The sequence below is a fragment of the Stegostoma tigrinum genome, chromosome 16 (assembly GCF_030684315.1).
Source record: "Stegostoma tigrinum isolate sSteTig4 chromosome 16, sSteTig4.hap1, whole genome shotgun sequence".
Lineage (NCBI taxonomy): Eukaryota > Metazoa > Chordata > Chondrichthyes > Orectolobiformes > Stegostomatidae > Stegostoma > Stegostoma tigrinum.
The window spans coordinates 33,910,729-33,930,813 of NC_081369.1; the positions used below are offsets into that span (position 1 = coordinate 33,910,729).

The following is a 20,085-nucleotide window of genomic DNA, read 5'->3' on the forward strand; positions in this document are numbered from 1 at the left end:
CTTTTCTGAATTCTCAATTTCAAATAACAGAATTGATGGATTGACAGATGATGTCCTTTTCACTCAATCATAGCCCAGCCCTAACAATCCTATGAGCCACATTGTTGCAAAATGAACCAGTCTCATCCTGCTAACTCATCCTGGCTTCACTGCATTCCCATAACCCTGCAGCAGTCACAATTCATTCTAATCACTTTACAAAACAATCTTTAGCAAAAGAAAAATGCAGACTTGTGAGCCAATTTAAGAAATAACTGCTGATACATCAGTTATTGACTATTTCACTCCTGCTCATGATAGTGCTCAAGGCAAAACTGGGAACAAAATGACAGCATCAACTGTATGCAATAAACTGTTGCCCGTGAGAGCACTGAAGCCTTAATTGACAGCTGTCAAGCTAATGGAGGCAATGCCAGTTGATTCTGGAAAATTCTGTTTACTGGTTAAATATTTCAAAGAAACTTTCAGGCAGCCTTATGGTTATGCTTTTTTCCTTCTTTTCTCTTTGTTGTTCATCCCTTGCAAAAGCCGAAAACGGCCATAACTAATCATTCTGTCAGTTGGCTGCTAGGGAGAATCTCCATCCAGCAGAGCAATGTGTGGCAGGTTTGCAGGCAAATAACACTGCAACAGTCAACCACAAGTACCTCTGTAGGTATTCTACCTCTTGCTGCTTTCTTCATGTTTGGGATGATGGCAAAACAACTAAACAGATTATCTTAATCCAATGAGTACAGTACAGCTTTGTGCTCCACGTAGTTTATCTCTATGATTAATATACTTTTCCTTCTGCAGATTATCATGTATCTAAATAGGGATAGCACTGTTGATGGAAAAATTATAAACTTTTATACACCACGACAAGAAAAAAAGGAAGCATACTGCTTGCTTTACTCATTTTCACACTACCTTTTAAAAATAATGTTGAAAGACTTTTTATTATATCTGTATTCACAGTAGAATGGAAACATTTCTGCTTAAGTTGATGAGAGACAACTAGCAAATCCTCTCATACAAATATGTTATTACAAACTCTTTTAGAAATTGCATGATGCTGTACACTTATCCTGCCCTGTTACCTTTGATGATTGTTGATTTCTGTCTTAGTGAGCCTCTACGTTAAATCAATCTTTCTTTGTGATAATTCTAGTCTTCTCCATTAGACAATTCACAATATGCTGTCACAAACCAACAAGACATAAAGAATTTCAGCACCTGTCTGTTATATCTACAAAAGTAAATCCATTGCTGGGATTTGTTCATTGTTGTTGTTATTCTACCAGAGACCATTAAAAGGCCCTAATTTCTGTGACATGATTATCCAGGTACCAAAGCCCATTTGTCACCTGCAGCAGAAAATTGAGTTAATGCACAACTAAAGGCAACTAGGACTGTGTAGTATCAACTTGATTACATCAAACTAGCTGCAAACCTAATTCTGCTGTATGACAGTGCGTGGAGCTTGTCATCTCCAATCATTGAACCTGTCAGGAATCCATCAGGTTTACAGCTAATTAGGTGAACACTAATGAAGCTGGCAAAACAACTTTTCTTTTTTTACGGCTGAGCGGACCTTTCAGTTTGGGAAATCTTGTGTATACTCAATCCACTCAAGGTTGCTGGGGACTGGTTTCCCGAAGTTACCATCACAGCACATCAGCCGACATTTTTTTTTGTGTGTGTGCTACTTCCATCACTACAGAGCAATCAATTTGTCATCACTCTTTGTACACCACAAAGCAGTCATGAACCTTATAACTTGCAGCTGTGAGGGCCAAGAGAAAAAAAATTACAGGAAGTTGCTGTGCCTCTAACAAAACAGAGGGGAAAAAAATCATGCACTGCTCACTAATTTGTCTTCATCTACCCATCAGCAGCATAACTACTCTTTCCCCCTTCTTTTAAATAAGTGGTCTTTCAGTCATCAACACCCCCTTCCCTATATCCATTAGGCAAAGGCATTTTGATAAAGTACGCCAAAGCCTGTGTATGGGAAAGAATGAAAGCACTCACTCTGCCAACTTCTGATTGACCATTAAGCTATTGATGAATGTGCCTGTCAGGAGAGAGACAATTAAATCAAATATGAAACAAAGTCGTTTTGACGGGTCATTTTGATAGAATAGTGCTATTCTTCCATCCCTTAAAAGACATGCATTAAAGTTGCTGTCAACACCTTTTATCTCTCTCTTTAAAAAAAAACTTGTCCGATCTCCAGCTTCTTTTTTGGGGGGGGGAAAGTGGTTTGACAGCTAGATGACAGGGGAGGTGTTACGTCATAGGCATGTGCGTTGCCATGGTGAGTGATTTATTGATGTTTATCGGGAATGAATAGATCAAAGCACGCCAGATGACAAGCAATCAATCAGGCATCAAATCAAGGATGGCAATTGTCTATAAAAACCAGTTCCATTCCACAACCCCCATTGTTGACGGTGGAGCTTCCTAGTTCCTCGAACAAATACACTGAGCGAGAGAGAGAGAGAGGTGGGGGAAACTTAACTGGACTTGACATTTTTATGGATAAATATAAATAAAGCGCATTTTAAAAAGTACAGACTGGGAAAACCCTGTCAGTTACAGCAGCCTGAGCGTCCCGCTGACAATTACTTTTTGTTTTGTTTTGTACATGTCTTAAGATAAAAACATTAAAACTCTGAGCCATCCAGATTTTTTTTGGAGGGGGTGGGAGTTGGGAGAAGGTGAAGTAGTGTGCGACACAAGTTAACCAAAGAAGGCTTTTTTTTGTTTCTCTCTTCAGGACGGCAGGATCATCATTTTTTTTAAAAAAGCAGCAAATGATGTGTTGCCCACTTCCCCTCCCTCCATCCACTCCCTCTGTCACTCCCACATGGGATTGTACCTGCGGAGCGCCGGGGCGCTTGCTGCTTCCTTCTCGGCATGCTGGTCAGAGTTAGCCCGACAGATCCCCAACTCCTTCCAAGGTGGCTGCGCGGCGGCCGGGCGGCGTTTTCATGCAAACTGCGTCGGAGCTTCGGGCTGGCGGAGCGGGTAAATACGAAGAGAGAGGAGAGAGGAAAAAAAAGTGAGACACGGACTCAAAAAGGGAGAAGGAGAGAGAGAGAGAGAGAGAGGGAGGGAGAAGGGAGCAGAAGCAGTCAGTCAGTGAGAGAGAGAGAGAGAGACTGTGGCAGTCTCTCCACTCACTCATTCACTCACTCCATACAACATATCGTCTCGGATCCTCACAGCCACTCGCTGGGAGCTGCAACAGGCAAGCTTAAAAGAAAACGAGCTCATCGCGTCACCCAAAGTCGACATTCTTTAACTGTCAACTTCCAAATAAAATTAAAAAAAAACAACACAGACACACACACACACACAATCCCGGATCGTCAGGATCCTTCATCCCAGGGCCATTACATTCATGATCCCCTAGCTCACTCACTTCCCTAAACATACCTTTCTTGTATCTTCTTTTCTTTCAAAACAAAACACACAGCAACAACACGGCTGCTCCCCAAGTTGGGTTACATTGTGATCATTTTAAAAATAAAACCCCTCACTTTTTAAAATAAGTTTATTTACGGGGAAGGAAATGGAAGTGTAAGAGGGTGAACTAAGTTGTGTTTCTCATCCCCCCCCCCCCCCCCCCCCCGCAAACTAGTGGCAGCCAGCACACCCCCCCCCCCCCTCCCAGGTTATTCAGCAGCTGGGTTTGGGCAAAGTACTTGTTGAAGTGCTGAAGCCGGCGGCCCGCTGGGCAGGAGGAGGAGGTGGCGTTGTTTTTACATTTTACTCACAGGGTTTGCTCGGCTGGGTGCTGACTGAGGCTGGCTCTCTCTCGCTGAGGGCTCATACGAGCCGGGAGTCCAGCTACTGCCCGCCGCCCTGATGCCTCTCGGTGCCTGCGGGAGCGGAGAGGGGGTGGCCCGCCGGCGGAGCCTCACGCCCCGGGGGCTGTGGCGGGGCTGTGCCGGGGGGACGCGCCAGCTTCCTGCTGCTCGCCGGTGAACCTCTCGCCTAGATAGCTTTCAGGAACCTCCATTTAGACAAGGATCGATTGGCTTGGAACTCGATTACGCGCCCCTTACGGAAATGAAGATCAGAAGAAGGGGCCGGACTCGAACTGTGTTCAACTGCTTTGGAGAACATGGATCAGCAAATGCCAAACAGTTTCTTGGATACCAACTGCACTTTTTTTTCTTGGCAGATAAGTATTTAGTGACAGCCAGAGCAGAGCAGGGCCATCTTTCTGTCCCAGACGCGTTTCTTTTCAAGGTGTCAGGCAGGCGGTAGCAAATTCTTGAGAGGAGTTGAGCAGAAGATGAGGGCAGATCAGAGCTGGTAAGATCGGGAATCGCCAGTCTCCCCCGTTCTCTCAAGCCCTGGAAGCATTCCAAATGTTTGAAAAACTGGGCAGATTTAAATATCCTGCGTCATAACTTCTTGCGCGCCGTGCCGACTTTTATTTCTAATCTCTTTCGTGTGTTTTTTTTCTCGCTTCCCCTCCCCAAGTTCCCGCACCGAAAAATCCGCTTCACTTTCGGCTGGTGCTCGTGGTTAAGGTGTCTGTTTTTCCAGCTTGTCACAGGATGAACATTACAAGTCGCCGAGTCCCGGGAAGTGTGGGTGCTCCTGGAAATGACGAATTGTTTGACGTGAGAAAGAAAGAGAGAGAGAGAGGGGGGAAAAAGTGGTGAGTTGTCAAATTCTGCTTCTCCTGCCAAATTTGGTCAGCTTTATCTCATCGCCAGTCGCAGGGGGCTCTCCATTCAGTCCGCTCTGATGGGAAAAGGAGCAATTCGGCCGGCCATACAGGGTACCTGCATCTTCCCCGGCTTGCCTTTAGGGCTGACTAAGTGACTTTCACGGATTCGAGATGGTTTTAGCCCAATCTAGACGTGCACATTCCGTTAGATCCGCCCTAACATCTGTCCGTCTAACCATTGGCGCATCCATCAGTGTCACGCTGTGTGCACACTCCAACAACGACACCAGAGCACATCAGGCGCGATCTCTCCGTGTTAGACACAACACACAAAAAACCGTCCAGCACCACACAATTACACGGCAACAACAAACCAGCCTCGCAATCACTGCCGCCCCCTTCACAAGCAACTTCATCAGCTGTCTCACCCCACTCACTGACATTCACACATCGTCTTAGTATAGAAAGGGGGCCAACTTTTTTTTTCACTCAGAGCCACATTTCAGAATATCACCACAGCCCTGTGCTCAGTCAGCCCTGGATGGCCTTCCAGCTTTTTACTTAGTTCAACCCTACTTTGTGTTATTTAAAACTCATTCTTCTGTTAGTAACTTGATTTTGTATATAACCTCAGCAGATAATGGTAACATTTTAACAGAGCGATTGTAAGGATGTATAGTAATTCGGGAGTGCCGTTTATTACACGGACGGTGTGCAGATTAATGTGGAGTATTTAATTATATTCCATCCAGAACAACAATAGTGGGCCAACACTTTAACTGTTGTTTACGGTTCAGGCCATTCTAAGTTTTTCAATTTTTGATGGTGTTGATAGTGAAACTGATACAATTATGTAAATGACAGCATTTCTGCATGAATTCCACCCGGCATTATGACCCCACACTGGCACAAAATTAAATCCACAATTTTAACACAAATTGTATTTGTCAATTTATGTTCTGATTATCTTACCTCCCTTTTGAACTTCTCAATATTATGGAGTTCAGGCCATTTATTTCAATAAAAAAAATCTTAAATTCAAACACACCCGCCTATTCAAGCTGGAGTTTTTGGAAACGCGTGTTTCGCAGAAGGCCCCTCCCAAGATATGGCTAAAATATTTTATATAAAACCGCAGATATTGTCGCCGAGTCAACATTGTTCTGTCCCAACGCGCATACTTAGTGAACATCTTGTAGTTGTCCAAAATGCGGGTCACATTATCTGGAATTTCGTAGTTTTCGCTTCGACCAGTGTCCAGAAAGCACAACAGCAGAGTGCAAGTTGGGGATTTTTTTTGTCAAAGTTGTCCAACTTGTATATTTACATGTTATAAACAACATGGTGCCAATCATTCGTAATTATTTTGACAACCCTAACTTCGTTTCTTGATTTAGGTATCTTTTTTAGTTGCGGCGAAGCTTCTTATATGAGAACAATTTGCTACCGACGGAAGTACATGTTAAGTTGCACGATGCATATCTGCACGTTGGAATCATTTATAATGACACTTTTAATTATCTATTTACTGGAGCGTTTTGATGCATACGAATTAACAATCACCCCAACACAAAGTAATCGATATAGATTACAGGTCCGAGTTCGATGAACAGTGTTCCAGTGTTTTCCCCTCCGTTTTTGGTGAATACAGTCTGCTGTCTATCGTTCAATGAACCCCCCCATCTGCTCAAATGTACTGTTATGTTCGGCACTAAAAATTGATTTGTCTGTAAGGGACATTAAAATTAACTTTTAAATTATTCTCGCAACGTTCCCAATGCGTGAAATTGACTCGGCGTTTTGGGTTGCTGCTCGGTAGAATTCATACTTTAAATATTTTCAATATATGAGAATAAGTAGCGCCTTGGCGAGGGACCAAAGAACGAGTTCCTGTGAAAGTCAGATGTCCTGGGACTGAGGGCGTCCGGGGGTGGGTTGGGGTGGGAGGAGGAGGGGTGTGGAGGGGGCAGGGCTCTGGAACCGTTCTGAGAAAGTCCTTTGCCCTGCCTGGACTCAGATGACTGATAGTTATGGGTTTTATATCTTTTCCACTCGTGATTGTAATCATTTGGGCGGGTTCTATGCAGTTTTAGGAGTCCGAACAATAAATCTGCCGGGCAGACACTCCTAGCGAAGCTGCTTTTGTGTTCGAACCGGGCGGGAGACTCCCAGTTTGATGTGTGCACTGGTCAGAGACTGTAGTTGCTTCAAAGTCACTCTGATTTGAGCTGATGCCTCGCAGACGGGCAGATACATGTCTGATCAATTCATTTCGAGCTTTTTTAAAATTGTTTTACAGTATAGCACGTTTCCTGTGTTCTCTGAAGACTGGTCTGTACTCCGCGTGCTGACTGTATTTATATGCATCCGGTAAATACATGCTCAGATCATATCCTGTTACACATCTGATTAGCAGGTCATTAGCAAAGCCCGGGGTAGAGGACTTTTTTTAGACAAAATGAGTGCAAACACACCAAGGCAATAAACAGCAGTGGACTGAAGTTTGCATTGACTGTCGCGACTCGAAATGTGCAGTAAAAGCCGTGTTTCTGGATTCTTTAAAAGTCTGCGTGACGCTCAGAGAATGTCGAATTGCAGTTTTAACGCCTTAAACTAGATCCCGAAGGAATCTTCAGGGCCCTCACGTACATCGTCTTAGGCAGGTGAGGGATCCGATCTGAGCTCAAAAGTCATGTTAATCAAAACGAACGAGTGAAATGGAAGACTAGATGGACCGCCTTTTAAAAGTTGTAAAGTCATCTATCTGTTCTTAACTAACAAAGAAAGGTCACAGGGAACGCCGAAAGCTGTACTGCAGAATCAAAAATTAAACGCAAACCATAGCAAAGAGATCGTTTCTGGCCAAATAATATCTTCCACCCAACTCCGAAGAACAAGTCACACCATCATCTCTAATTATTAATTGGTGATATCAAGGGTTGATATTTAAAACATCTACTGTAATTGTTATGAGTGTATGGCGTAACATTTAACTCAGACAGCTGATGGGGGCAGAACAGGTTTCGAAGTTTCAGTCGAGTTTCAGCTTTGTTGCCGCATAAAAGATGTACAGCACACTGTCGCTCATGATCCGGCGTTGAACCCGAGAATGACATTGCTAAATTGCTCCATTGCTAAAACAAAATATTATAAATGTTGCTGTCTGCCTTCTCCAATCAGACGCATTTCTGCCATAGCAGATAATATCACTGCTCGCAAAGAACCCACAGAGAATCCAGTTCTTTTTTATATAAATCCTTTTGATGATATGATGCTACATCCAACAGGAATGGTAACGAACCAAGATCGTTTGTTGACGTGTTTATCCAAACAACCGAAATATTTGCTTTATAAATTACCCACCACAGCAACCGCTAAGAAATTGTCCTTGATCTGAAAACAATGTACCAAGATTTATTGCAAAGATAATCATATACTTTCCATTTCGCCAAAATGTTACAGTATTTTGCAGTAACATTTTTACCAAGTGGCTTTCATTTCGTAATGGCGTTAAGATGCTGATAAACTCTGCAGTGTAAATACCGTCTAGCAGGAAAGGATTTTACAAACGGTTGTAGTTCCGCACATTCCGAATTAGTTCTGCTGGTGAAAAATTTTCACTTTTTTTCTGGGGACATCTATTTTCCGTCATCATCGACCAGCATTCCCAACACAGATACAGTTGTTTGTGTTCAAAATGGGAAGCCGATTTCCAACGATGCAGGACAAATTCAATTTAGCATCTCCGTACTTACTTTAAAAAAATACAACTAAAACTCTTTCAGAAAGTTTACTGTAGTCACGTGGAGACTTTATACTCGTGTTGCATACTTCTCACCATGTTTTGGTGTTAGGGACTGGACTGCGCTTGCAAATGTTCGGAGTTAGCTGAGGAGCTCCGATTCATTTTAACCTTTCTTTAAAATAGTTCCGTCAAATTCAGTTCAAAGAGTAGTTCAATCTATTTTAACCATTTTCAAAATTATCAGCCGTCATAATTGCTCAGATTTTATTGTATGCCATACTGACCGGTGAATATTTTTTTCAGCAGCCCACATCTGAAAACTAGGAGCAGCATCAGCTGCAATCACAGCTTCCCAAAGAAATGCAAACCTCCCACTGAAAAGCCTGTGACAGCATCCTAAAAATTTAATTGTAAAATTCCCTAAGGAATTTATCCAGATCCAAAAGTAAAAATGAGCAGAACTAGACCTGCAATGAGCACCATATTGATTCTCATCAATGTTAGTGATAAAAATATTTATTGTGATAGTTGTCTCCACTGTCAGCAATTAACCTTTGCAGTACTCCTATCACCTGCTGTTGAATTATCAACCTACAGCTTACAATTTGTACACTTGATGCCGTAGAAGGTTAGTTGCTTTATTTATACATAAAATGCAACTAATATTCAAGTTAACACATGATTTCTCAATCATTTAGAGTAGAAAAGAACCATTATATAATCACAATTAATTGCAACACAGCTTTAGTGAGTAGTAGTCATGCCACAGAGTGTACAAGGTGCAAATACCAACCCTTTACACTGATTGTCACCATTATCGATGCCATGAATGTGCCCCAAAGTGATAGAAAACTATAATGTGGGACACGAACCACAACAAACTGCATTTACGCAACAGCATTATCATTGTGAAACAGCCCATGATGTCTCACAGAAGTGTAACCGGACCAGAAATTGATATTAGGAGAGGGAGTCAAATACTTTGTCAAAGACATTTGTTTAGAAAACTGTCTTAAAAGAAGAGCAAGGCAGAGGGTTGGAAACAGTTATGGAACACAGGAAGCAGTAGTGATTCCATGTCCTTCGCTGCTTCACAGATATGCTGGGATTCATATACTATTGCAAACATTCAAATCAAATGATTATTTAAATCTTAGTAAAATTATCACTTCCATCATGTAAACTGGATAAATTGTGAGCAAGAGTATGATACCATTTTCTCATACCAGCGAGTAAAAGAGTAAAATAATTAAGAAGCTTATTTTGTAAGTATTTCTATTTGCAATCCTGTGTATTTCTATCATAGTGTATTTATTTTCAGAAATTGAGACACCCACATAGATTGCCTACAAGCATCATAAAGAATATATCTATCTCTAGCATGTAAAATCATGAAAATCTGTGTGTGTTAAGCAGAAGGTTTGTGGGAACAGATCCAGGAGAGTTTGCACTTGTCTCCATGAATAAGCTGTATTTCTTCTAATTTCCCGGTTAGTTAAGGCTTGACATATATATAATGACACCAAGCCCTTTCTATTCTATCTTGGAAGGCACAGACTGCAAATTGTCATTTGGGATATTCTTCATAAGATACACTTCACAATCTAGAACTTAGTTAAGAGCGGTATTTTAGAAATTATTGTGTGCTAAGAATTAGTTCTGCAGCTTTCTCCACACACACAGCTCCAAAACAAAATGAACAATTTCCGCAATGTCACCTTTTCTCAAAATGAACACATTTGACATTTTTAGCAAAATTTGACACTTAATTTTTAGCATGCAAGAAAGCCTTAACATTAAAATTGTGTCATTATTTCTCAAACTAAAAATAACATGGATATTGCATCAAGTAATGTACAATTAACAGGAGAATCAAGAACTCTGCTATATCTTTTCATAAATGAACATAGATTCAATCATTTGTATTGATATTATTAACTACTGAGTTATTATTTTGTGACGTTATGCCATTGTATAAGCGACATTTATTATCATAGTACAATCAACACACAATATGCAAATAGCTTACATTTGTTTAGCTTTATAAAGTTAGTTCTGCATATAATATATGAAACATAATAAATGTTTTGGTGCAAGATGCACAAATGTGTCAGTACTCCTTAGTGTGCAAAAGGATATCTGAACTCTTTTGGAAACAATGATTATTCTTCATTAACTTAACTAATTTTGTTTGCAGTGAACTTATCATTGTAAAGGTGATTGAATAAAGGTACTTTTACATTATTGCAGTAAATAACAATTATATAGTTTCATTCTCAGACATTTAGATCCAATATTATGCCATATGAATAAGAATATGAATCAATGAGTTTTATTCAAAATTTGGTGAGTTGCGTGATAGATTTTTCTTGTTTTGTGATTGATGTTATTGCAGATCTTGCAGGCAATGATGTTGGAGAGGATTATTGGTGGTTCATTGGTTGATACGGGAAATGTCAATAAGCTAGAATATATATGTAATATGCAACAGAACAATCACAATATTTTCTAATTTTTTGGATATTATTTGTGTCCATATTCTGTACAGCAACTATGCAATTATGGTTGGTTAAAATATAGTTTCTTCTTTTGTCTCATAGTTGTCTTGACATAGTGAAATGCTTGTTGCTTAGCCCTTTCATGTATTGATCTGAAAGTTCTGGTATCTGGTTAGCATTTCTTTTAATTTTCATTCTTGGTTAGCAATGCTGATGTAAGGCGCTGTAGACTGCTTTTGAATATAAAACAATTAATAGATTTCCTTAATTTCCAGGATATAAACTGTTGTGCAGAGTGCTGATGATAGTTTGATAGGGCTACTTTGGTAAGAAAACAGATTGCTAAGCGCATGAAGAAATCTATACCATCAAGAATCAGTGTATTCAACCAAATTTGGTATTGTAGATTTCGACCAGTCAAAGTGCTGTATTCCAAATAGTATGATTAATTAGGAATTATCAACCTCAAATGATTTGCATTTGTGTCCAATATTGGAACTTGGCTGTATGGAAATGCAATATTTCACATGTTGCATCTACAATTTAAGGAGGGTCGAAGGACCAAAATCAAATATACACCTCCCCACCCCTCCAACATGGTTCATGTTGGTGGATTATGCACTTTCAATAATGATTAAAAATAAGTTGTTCAAACTACTGCCTAAAATGAACAGTCTGAATAATTATATAATGTTAATTCAAATGAGGTCATGGTGTATATGAATAAACCACCCAAGATGAGTTAAATCTAGGTATGGGCCATTTTACTTGAGTTTTGATGTGAACTAAATGGTATGGACAAAGGCAGGAGGAGTGAGAGGAAAAACAAATATTGTCTTTACAATCGTTGTTCACTAGTGAGAAAACAGTTCCATCTTTCAGGTGCTGCACTCGATTGCCTTGTGAACATAGTAAAGAACACTGTCTCAGAGGACAGGCAGAATAGAATGCTGCCACCAGAGATTCAAATTTGGCTGCTGTTGTGCTTTGTTTGCTGCTGGATCATTTCAGTTCCAAGTAGGTGACATCGTTGGCTTCAGGCTGTAATCATTTACTTACTTGACAATAATGGTATTTGATGTTTTGGCTGAAGAGTATCACAAATTTCAACATTTTTTTTGCTGATGAGATGTTTTGTCATAGAATAATGCAAAGTCTTTATAAAATGGCTGAGATATCTAGTGCCCACACTACCATTGATTGTATTTATGATTTCAGGTCTACACCACCAGGTATTCAGAATTCTTGTATTAACTCGAAAGGCTACCACTTTATAACTCACCAGGCAATCTTTAACATGAGTGATAAACTGTTGAACATGCTGCTAATGATACAAGTATATATATGGATTCTTTAAAGGCACAAAGTATAATAAAAGGATGGCACTGCCAGGATTCACTTTGTAAAACACCATTCAAAATGATTTTATTTTATACATTTTTCAATAATTCTTGTTAATATGTGTTAGTGATTTGAAATTCAGATATGTAATGAAAACTTCATGAAGTCAGTTAAAATTGTCAAGATTTGAGTTTTGGCTTTGATTAGTGAGTTGCAAAGAGCTGCTTCTTTGACTAAAAGTACAGATTAATTATCATTTTGTTGGCCCCAAGGATACAATAGTTTTGACTATCCCATGACCTAGTGCTATGAACCCATTTTGCAGAAACAGTTCCAATCCAGCCTCCAAGTACTGTGATACAGCATAGTGTAAATATTGACGTGTAATCAAATCACCTAAAACAAGTATTGGATGGCCTGTTATCTTGCATGTTGATATTGATGTATAGCACGAATGCCTTACCAAGTTTGTACAGATTACTTCGCACACCTACTCCCTTCCCCCATTCCCATATTTAGATATTTTAACTCCATATTACATTTCCTCCAACAGATCAAGACAGACACTATGATTTTTCTGTTGAATCAATGTAGAAGTACGAATGCAAATTACCATTAAATATGGACTGCATTACTGAATTTCTAGCCATATTTCAGTAAGAAGTGAAGAAGAGCAGTCATACAACATACTGTTTACCTGTTTTCTACATTTTAACATTGTAAAGCTCCAGTGGACAAATCTACTCAACACAATGTGCATGTCAATACACTTTGCATGAGCACTTCATTGGATTTAACATTGGAACTTAACATAGATCACGGCACATGAGGACAAATGAGAATAATCCTGGTGCACAAGAACCAATGTGTGATTAAGCCTTATTAACAACTACTTCAGTAATTCACAGATAAAGTTGACATTTTTATAGAACACTGGAATTTCAAAGCTAATCCAGTGGCTTAGTATAGGTAAATCTACTACTGGCGTGGGACAAAACTATAAAGTGGGCATGATCTGAGGTTTGCATTTGGGCTCTGCTGAGTTAGCTGAATTAGCTGATTTACTGACAGATGACAAGAATTGCCTTTACTGCTGTGGAAACCTGGGATTCTCAAACCTCACTTTTCTCCAATTACTCAGGCTAGCAAGTGTGGGTATAGGATGTCAGGGCACAACAAGCTTGAGCTCAGCTGTGATGACACCCAACGTTCAATGTCTAGGTTTAGACAATAAGAATAACTGCTTGAGTCAGTTACTGGAAGGTTGTCAGTAGCTCCATGTGGAAACATAAAGTCTGTTAGAATTTTCATGACTGGAGGTGGGAAAATTAGAACGAGAAAAATGCATTAGGGTTTGTGTAAATCTACAGAGTGTTAGATATAAATTGCCATTATTTTTGACAGTCCATATGATCATGGTTTCATCATAATCAATCACAAAAATATTTTTAAAGACTATTACTATTTTAACATGCATGATTCTCTGGCAAATACCATACCCTTTTTTTGGCCCACTTGTGACATACCTGAACAATGGCCAGAAGGCTTGTCTAAAGAAGGGTTTAGCAGTGACCTTTAAACCTGAAAACTAGGAAAAAGGTTTGGATGTGTTAACATATTCTTTAGATGAAGCCTCATTATTATCATCCAATGTGATGAAAACTAAATCTAAACCGAATAGCCTACTTCTTTGAAGACGAATAAATTGTTGGGGTGAGGAGTATGTGACAGTGAAAGTACAAATGCCTGTATACCTCAAATTAAAGCTCACCTCAACAAAAGCAGGAATTAGCAAGTAAAAGGAGCATACAATTAGGACTGTATAACCCACATCAAGAAATGAGCAATAAAACAACCAAATCGTGGCCCAGTGAATGTTTTCTTTGTGTCACGAAAGATTTTCTGTTTTTTGAAAGCTGAATGTAGAAATTACTCAAGAAGACAAACTTCAAACATGCTAGAACAGAGGATGGAATCTAGCACTTCCAGAATCATCATTTTTGTGTGTTTCATTCTTCTACTTCCATCTCTCAAATCAATATTGATCAGCAATCCAACCGTAACAGGATGTGCACAAATGTCCAAAATTATCTTTCCCTTTCTTTGGGGAAGTATTTGACACTTTCTGTGCTGGCAAATATAAAATTAAGAATATATTGTGTCAGATAAATATAATAACAACCTTGCCTTCTACCTTTTCAGTATTGCTCTGTTAAGTACCCCTAGAAGGTGTGAGACCAGTGTGGCGTGCTGTCCAACAATGCTTTATTTCTTCCATATGTACAAGCACTTGGTTTCCACCTTACTTCTCCCTAATGGCACAACTAAGATTGGAAATTTGTCTTGTAGAACTGAGGTAATCCAATCCACTCAGTTTGCAGTTTAACTATTGAAGCTTCAGCATTCTAAACTGCAGTGCCAAGCCATCAATCATCTTTTTATACATAGACTGCCTGTGCTTAAAAATGCTGACTTCCGCAAAATGTTACTTATCAAATTTCATGTACCGCCCCACCCCCATCACCATTTCGATATTATTCAGCTCTAACAGCAGATTTCCAATACCTTTTGAAGTGTGAACTAAATTGTTCTTTTAACACACCAGTGAAGACCAGAGGGTTCCAGTCAGAGAAGTCAGCGGTAATAAGAAGTGAATATTCAACTGAATTGGAAAATGAATTTAAATTCTTTTCAATAAATGAATAACACAAATATAGCATTTCTCCATTTGATTCAGTTCCTCTTCAAAAAATAATGAAAATTGCTTGAAGCTAAGAATTGTTGGTTAAGGAGTAACTGCTTAAGGATAAAAAGCACAGCAGAGATGAAATACTGCATTGACAGAAAATTTTACGTGAAGAATTTAAAACTCACTTTACAGATTTGACACAGAAACATCCAACATTGTTTTTTAATTGTAAAATTGGTATTTCAGACATATAGATGGGAAGTATCAAAGTTAATACATTTATGTGCTCCTTCAAAAGGGATATGTATCACTATCTACAAACTAGATTTGGAAAACCCAAAATTTTCAAACATGTCAAAGAACAACATTTTTCTGTTCAGGCTTGCAATAAATTACCAGCCAACTTTGAAAAGTTAAAATAATTTTTCAAAAATAAATATATCCAGAAACCCGGTAATGTGAACTTTATTTTCAACCTGTAATCCATCTTCCTACCTAAGGGAAAACAACTGTAAATGCTACAAACTCCAATTTGCCTTATCTTATTATCGTCACATCTCATCCAATGTCACAGTAGGCTTTTTGAATATGTAAATTAAGTTGAATTTTTCACAAAGTAGTGAGCACATCCACCGTTAAGGGGTTAATAGATTGTTTTAAAATGGTAATGGTAGATATGGTATTTCTGCTGTGAGGATGAGGAGCTCAAGTTTTGGTAACAATAACAATCAAGAATTAATTAATAGTTAATTATGAATAATGCTTTAGATGCAGGTGAAATTTAATATTTTGCAATCCCTTGCTATAGAACCAGAATAATTTCAGTAACTTCCTTACATACCAGATGTGTAGTATGATCATATAGTTGAATTATCTTTTACTAATGAAAACACAGATCTTTACAACTCAGCTATTCATTTACATCATTTCTGTGTATTTATATATCTATATTGTAAACATTCTAAGTTAGCATGTTTGTAGACCAAGTTTCAAGCAGTGTTCTGTTTTCTACATTGTACTTTAACATGCATTTTTGAATCAGTTTATGAAAAATATATGAAAATGTCATTTTGCTGTTTATACAGCTTAAATAGCTTAAAATTCAAACTTGACCATTTACATTTGTTAATGTTACAAATTGTTCAAATTTGACCTTGGTAGAAGATCTCATATTTATATGTACCAAGAGAGAGATACATTTTATTGTCACGAACAGCACAACAATATCTAATTAAAGCATCAAATTTAAATTGTTGAAGCATTGGCTTGCAATTATATTTAATCAAGTCCTTAATACTCTTACCAGGTTAATTTAGACTATTTCTTACGCTCAATCCTGCCTGATCCTGTGGCAACAGGTACTAAAATACTCTTCTTATTGATAGTACAATACTCAGAATTTATGTTAATTGAGTATTTTCACATGCTGGCTTTGTAGAGTGTTAAAGCATCCTGTGGATTGCTACTTACTGAAATTGTTACTTGCTACTTCTTGCATACAGAGTGCCTGCCTTTCAAGAATTTATGGGTATCCATTCAACTGAGATTTGGAATATGCTGCATTTAAAATCATTTGCTATACTTTAACATGATTAATAGTCTAACTAACTGTATTAGTATAGTAATTGTGAGTCTGTAAGCCATTTTATAAAATTACATAGCACAATATTTTAAATACTGCATCAATTATATGTTAAATATATTACTGTTAAATGATACATATTGTTAAAACCCAGAAAATGGAAGGTATTAGTTCCTTATTACTAACCAGTTATTTGTAGAGCCATTTGATACATTCAAGCTTGCCCAATGATTTGTCTGTGAGACAAAAGTAGATTAATCACTCTCATGATCCTTTTTCCCTGAGTAGGTTCTCTTCTGCATTATTTTTGGTTGTCCCTAAACTAACATGGACTCTAGGGTCTGTATTTATAAAGCAAATGACACATATTTCTGTTGTGTGTCAGCCTACGTTCAATGAAAATCACAACGGCAGAAGTCATAACATTTTAGAAAAATGGACCCAGAAGAATTTACACAACTGTGGGCTTATGGAGATAACCTGTTCATCCCACGCTACCCAGCCCAGACGATATAAATTCACCTACTCGTTTATTGTGCTTGTGGCTTGCATATGGATTTTTTTATAGAGGGTGTGGCAATGAATGTTTGAGGAGTTTAACCTGAGGTAAACAAGGGTGAAAACAAGAATTAATTTTTTTTAATAGATATTCACTTCTACACAAAATAAATGTAAAAAGAAAATAATATTCTCTGTATCCATTCATCACTGAAGTTTTAACTAAGAATAGATCAAATTGAACCATTTGAATATGACCTCAGAATCCATATTTTAGGCCATTGAAGCTACAGAAGTTGGTCACAGATTCTCATCAGAAATTAGTAGCAGCTTGATGCAGAATACTTGATTCATGAGAAACACTAAGTAACAGGACATTTTATTCTGAAACATATTTACAGTAAAGAGCTAGTAAAGACATTTGCACTTAGCCATTTCTACAGGGCAGTTGCCAACTTTAAAAAACTATGTATTTTCAGATCAACAATAAACATGACTTAAGAGTAATCATGAAGGATGCAGAGAATTTCAGAAGTAGGACAAAGACAACTGGGAAATCTACTCATACATTAAGGAAATTGTGAACATGATTTAGGAAAAGGAATTATTGATTCATGCATCACTGTTAGCGTATGGAACAATCCACCACCTTAGCAGGGAGTGAGCCCTCTATCAAACTGTAAAAATGAATGATGACAGGTTTAGGATTCAGTGGAAAGTAAAGAAAAGCTGGTTTGTGTCACTAAAATAAATGGAAGTATTAGAATCCCCTGAATTGGTCCCGTAATCCTCCAATGTCCCAAAATCATGGAGGAAGATATCCTAATTGTGATATTATATGCATTAAGATTGTAGAAATATTAAAGAATTATTAGCTCACCTTGATTGTTATTAATAACTCATACCCATTGTGTTGAGAAGTCTTTGGTTCTCTCACTGGGAAAATGGTGAAATAAAAACAGAGTTACAGGCACAGGTTGAAAAAATGATTGAGGATTTCAACTAGAAAGCTGTAGGGACAAACTATCACATGGTCAGAAATTGGAGTATAAAGGATGACGATTAAGAGTTGAAGTCAAGTCGCTTTACCTAAGCTGTCGTAAATTCATTCCTTTGTATTATTTTGTGAAGATATGTTACAACTGAATAACGTGAGTCTGATCAATTCCTCTGTACTTTCACTTGCTCTGAAATAAAAGCTTTATGACTTGTATCTGTTTTTTTCTTACTAAGTGATTGCCTGATCTGCCTTATCGGAGCAGTTTGAAGAAAAACGGGTATAATAAATATTTTCTAAATTTTTCTGAAGAAGGGTCTCGGCCCAAAACATCAGCCTTCCTGCTCCTCTGATGTTGCTTGGCCTGCTGTGTTCATCCAGCTTTACACCTTGTTATCTCTCGATAGTACATCAATAGTCACTTTATTTTATCAGACAGTGTGGCCTTTGTGGTACAGTGCTGGTGACTGTACCTCCTGAGCCAGGATGCCTGAGTTCAAGTCCCACCTGTTCCAGAGGTGTGTAATAACACCTCTAATCAGGTTGATTAGAAAATATTGATTTCAAAGGGTGCCATCGTTGTACCAATGAGCTATGCCATTGCCTACTTAAATGTTTGGTGCTACAGGATTATCTCTAAATGTCATATTGTTTATGGGTGACAGATGCTTTTATGTCCAAAAGAACATGTGAGAGAAGACCTAAAACTTCTAATACGATCCATACCCAAACTGTAATGGAGCATTTGGATAATCTGGAAGCAAAAGACAAGGATTATTACTTAATACTTTAAATAGTTTTGTAGGAAGACTTTTTAATGCATCTTTAGAGCTAAAAATCCACCTTTGGAGAACAACAGCAAATATCCTTAAATTCCCATTCAAATCCCTGAAGTAGTTGACATGAGCTGTTCAGAAATTCTCAGGAGGCTAATTTTACATAATTCCGACTACTCCGATAGGCAAAGTAGGTTTCTGGAAAGAATGCACTCCTTCTTATGTTTTTTAATATCTTCTGTTGTTGGCCTAGTTTAATTTTCAGCATCTTTTTGTGCTCTGTCAACAAATGCTTTCAGTCTCCAGTAAGCACTTTGCTCTGTGTCAAATAGTTAAACATTTACCATAACCTATGAATAGTGGGTTCCTTTTGACTTAGATTTGGCTCAAAAAAGTGAAGTGAGATCTACATTACAGGTTTTAGTAATGTTGCCATACAGACACCTAATAAGTATTTATAATTTTGGCAACCTGGTCAATAGTAAAATTAGTTGTGATATTTTGAGTTAACATAGATATGAAGGAAGCCATTGAGCCCTCTCTGTCATTTTATACAATCATTGCTGACAGAACACTCAATTTCTTTTAGCCGCACGATGTCCATAATCATTTTTTGCCATTCATAATCAAAAATGTGTCAACCTCTACTTTAATTATACACAAAGACTGAGCTTCCACTGGCCTCTAGAGTAGAAAATTCCAAAGATTCACCAACCTCTGAATAAAAAAAATCCCCATCTCAGTCCTAAATTGTACCCCCCTTATTTTAAAATTTTAGTCCTTAGTTCTGGACTCGCTAGCTAGAGGAAACATTTTACCTGAATCTACACTGTCTCTTTCTTTAAGTATTTCATGAGTTTAATGAGATCACCCCACATTCATCAAAACTCTAGAGAATATAGGTCCAATTTGCTCAATTTTTCTTCATAAGGACAGCCCTATCATCCTGGGAACAAGTCTGATGAACCTTCAGTACAGTATTTCTATGGCAGTAGTATCATTTCTGAGATTAGAAGACCAAAACTGCTTACACACACCAGGTGCAGTCTAACTTGACTCTAAAAGGAAATAGCAAAACCTGCAGATGCTGGAGTCAGAGACGACACAGAACTGAGGTTCACGACCCGAAACGTCAAACTCCCTGCTCCTCTGATGCTGCCCGACCTGCTTTGTTGCTCTAGCTCCACACTGTGTTGCCTCTACTTTAAGTGGACCCACATTGGAATAAGCCAAACATTTCCTTTTTTTACTTATTTATAGAAGCTTCTACAATCCATTTTTATATCA

General features: G+C 38.3%; 1 protein-coding gene and 1 long non-coding RNA gene across 7 annotated transcripts in view; one reads left to right on the forward strand and one right to left on the reverse strand.

Annotated features, from left to right (window-relative positions):
• The window catches only part of tshz3b (teashirt zinc finger homeobox 3b), a 186,742-nt gene that overhangs the window by 75,203 nt on the left and 91,454 nt on the right, over nucleotides 1-20,085 (reverse strand). For 3 of the 5 annotated variants that reach the window (XR_009446796.1, XR_007249082.2, XM_048546391.2), the window contains exon 3: nucleotides 2,864-3,000. Coding sequence is in view for 2 of the 5 variants with exons in the window: in XM_048546391.2 (XP_048402348.2) it covers nucleotides 2,864-3,000 (137 nt within the window). In the remaining 3 variants the exon portion in view is untranslated. Of the gene's footprint in view, nucleotides 1-2,013; nucleotides 2,029-2,863; nucleotides 3,001-3,764; nucleotides 5,015-20,085 lie in introns of those variants that run through there. The other 2 variants (XM_048546392.2, XM_059651691.1) reach the window with 2 other exon arrangements.
• On the forward strand, nucleotides 3,768-12,127 carry LOC125459686 (uncharacterized). 2 transcript variants are annotated; one of them, XR_007249083.2, is made up of 3 exons: nucleotides 3,768-4,308; nucleotides 4,480-4,660; nucleotides 8,721-12,127. It is a non-coding gene; the product is annotated as an uncharacterized LOC125459686 (long non-coding RNA). The 2 variants fall into 2 exon arrangements; XR_007249084.2 differs by lacking the exon at nucleotides 8,721-12,127 and adding an exon at nucleotides 6,070-6,463 and having other exon boundaries at nucleotides 3,772-4,308.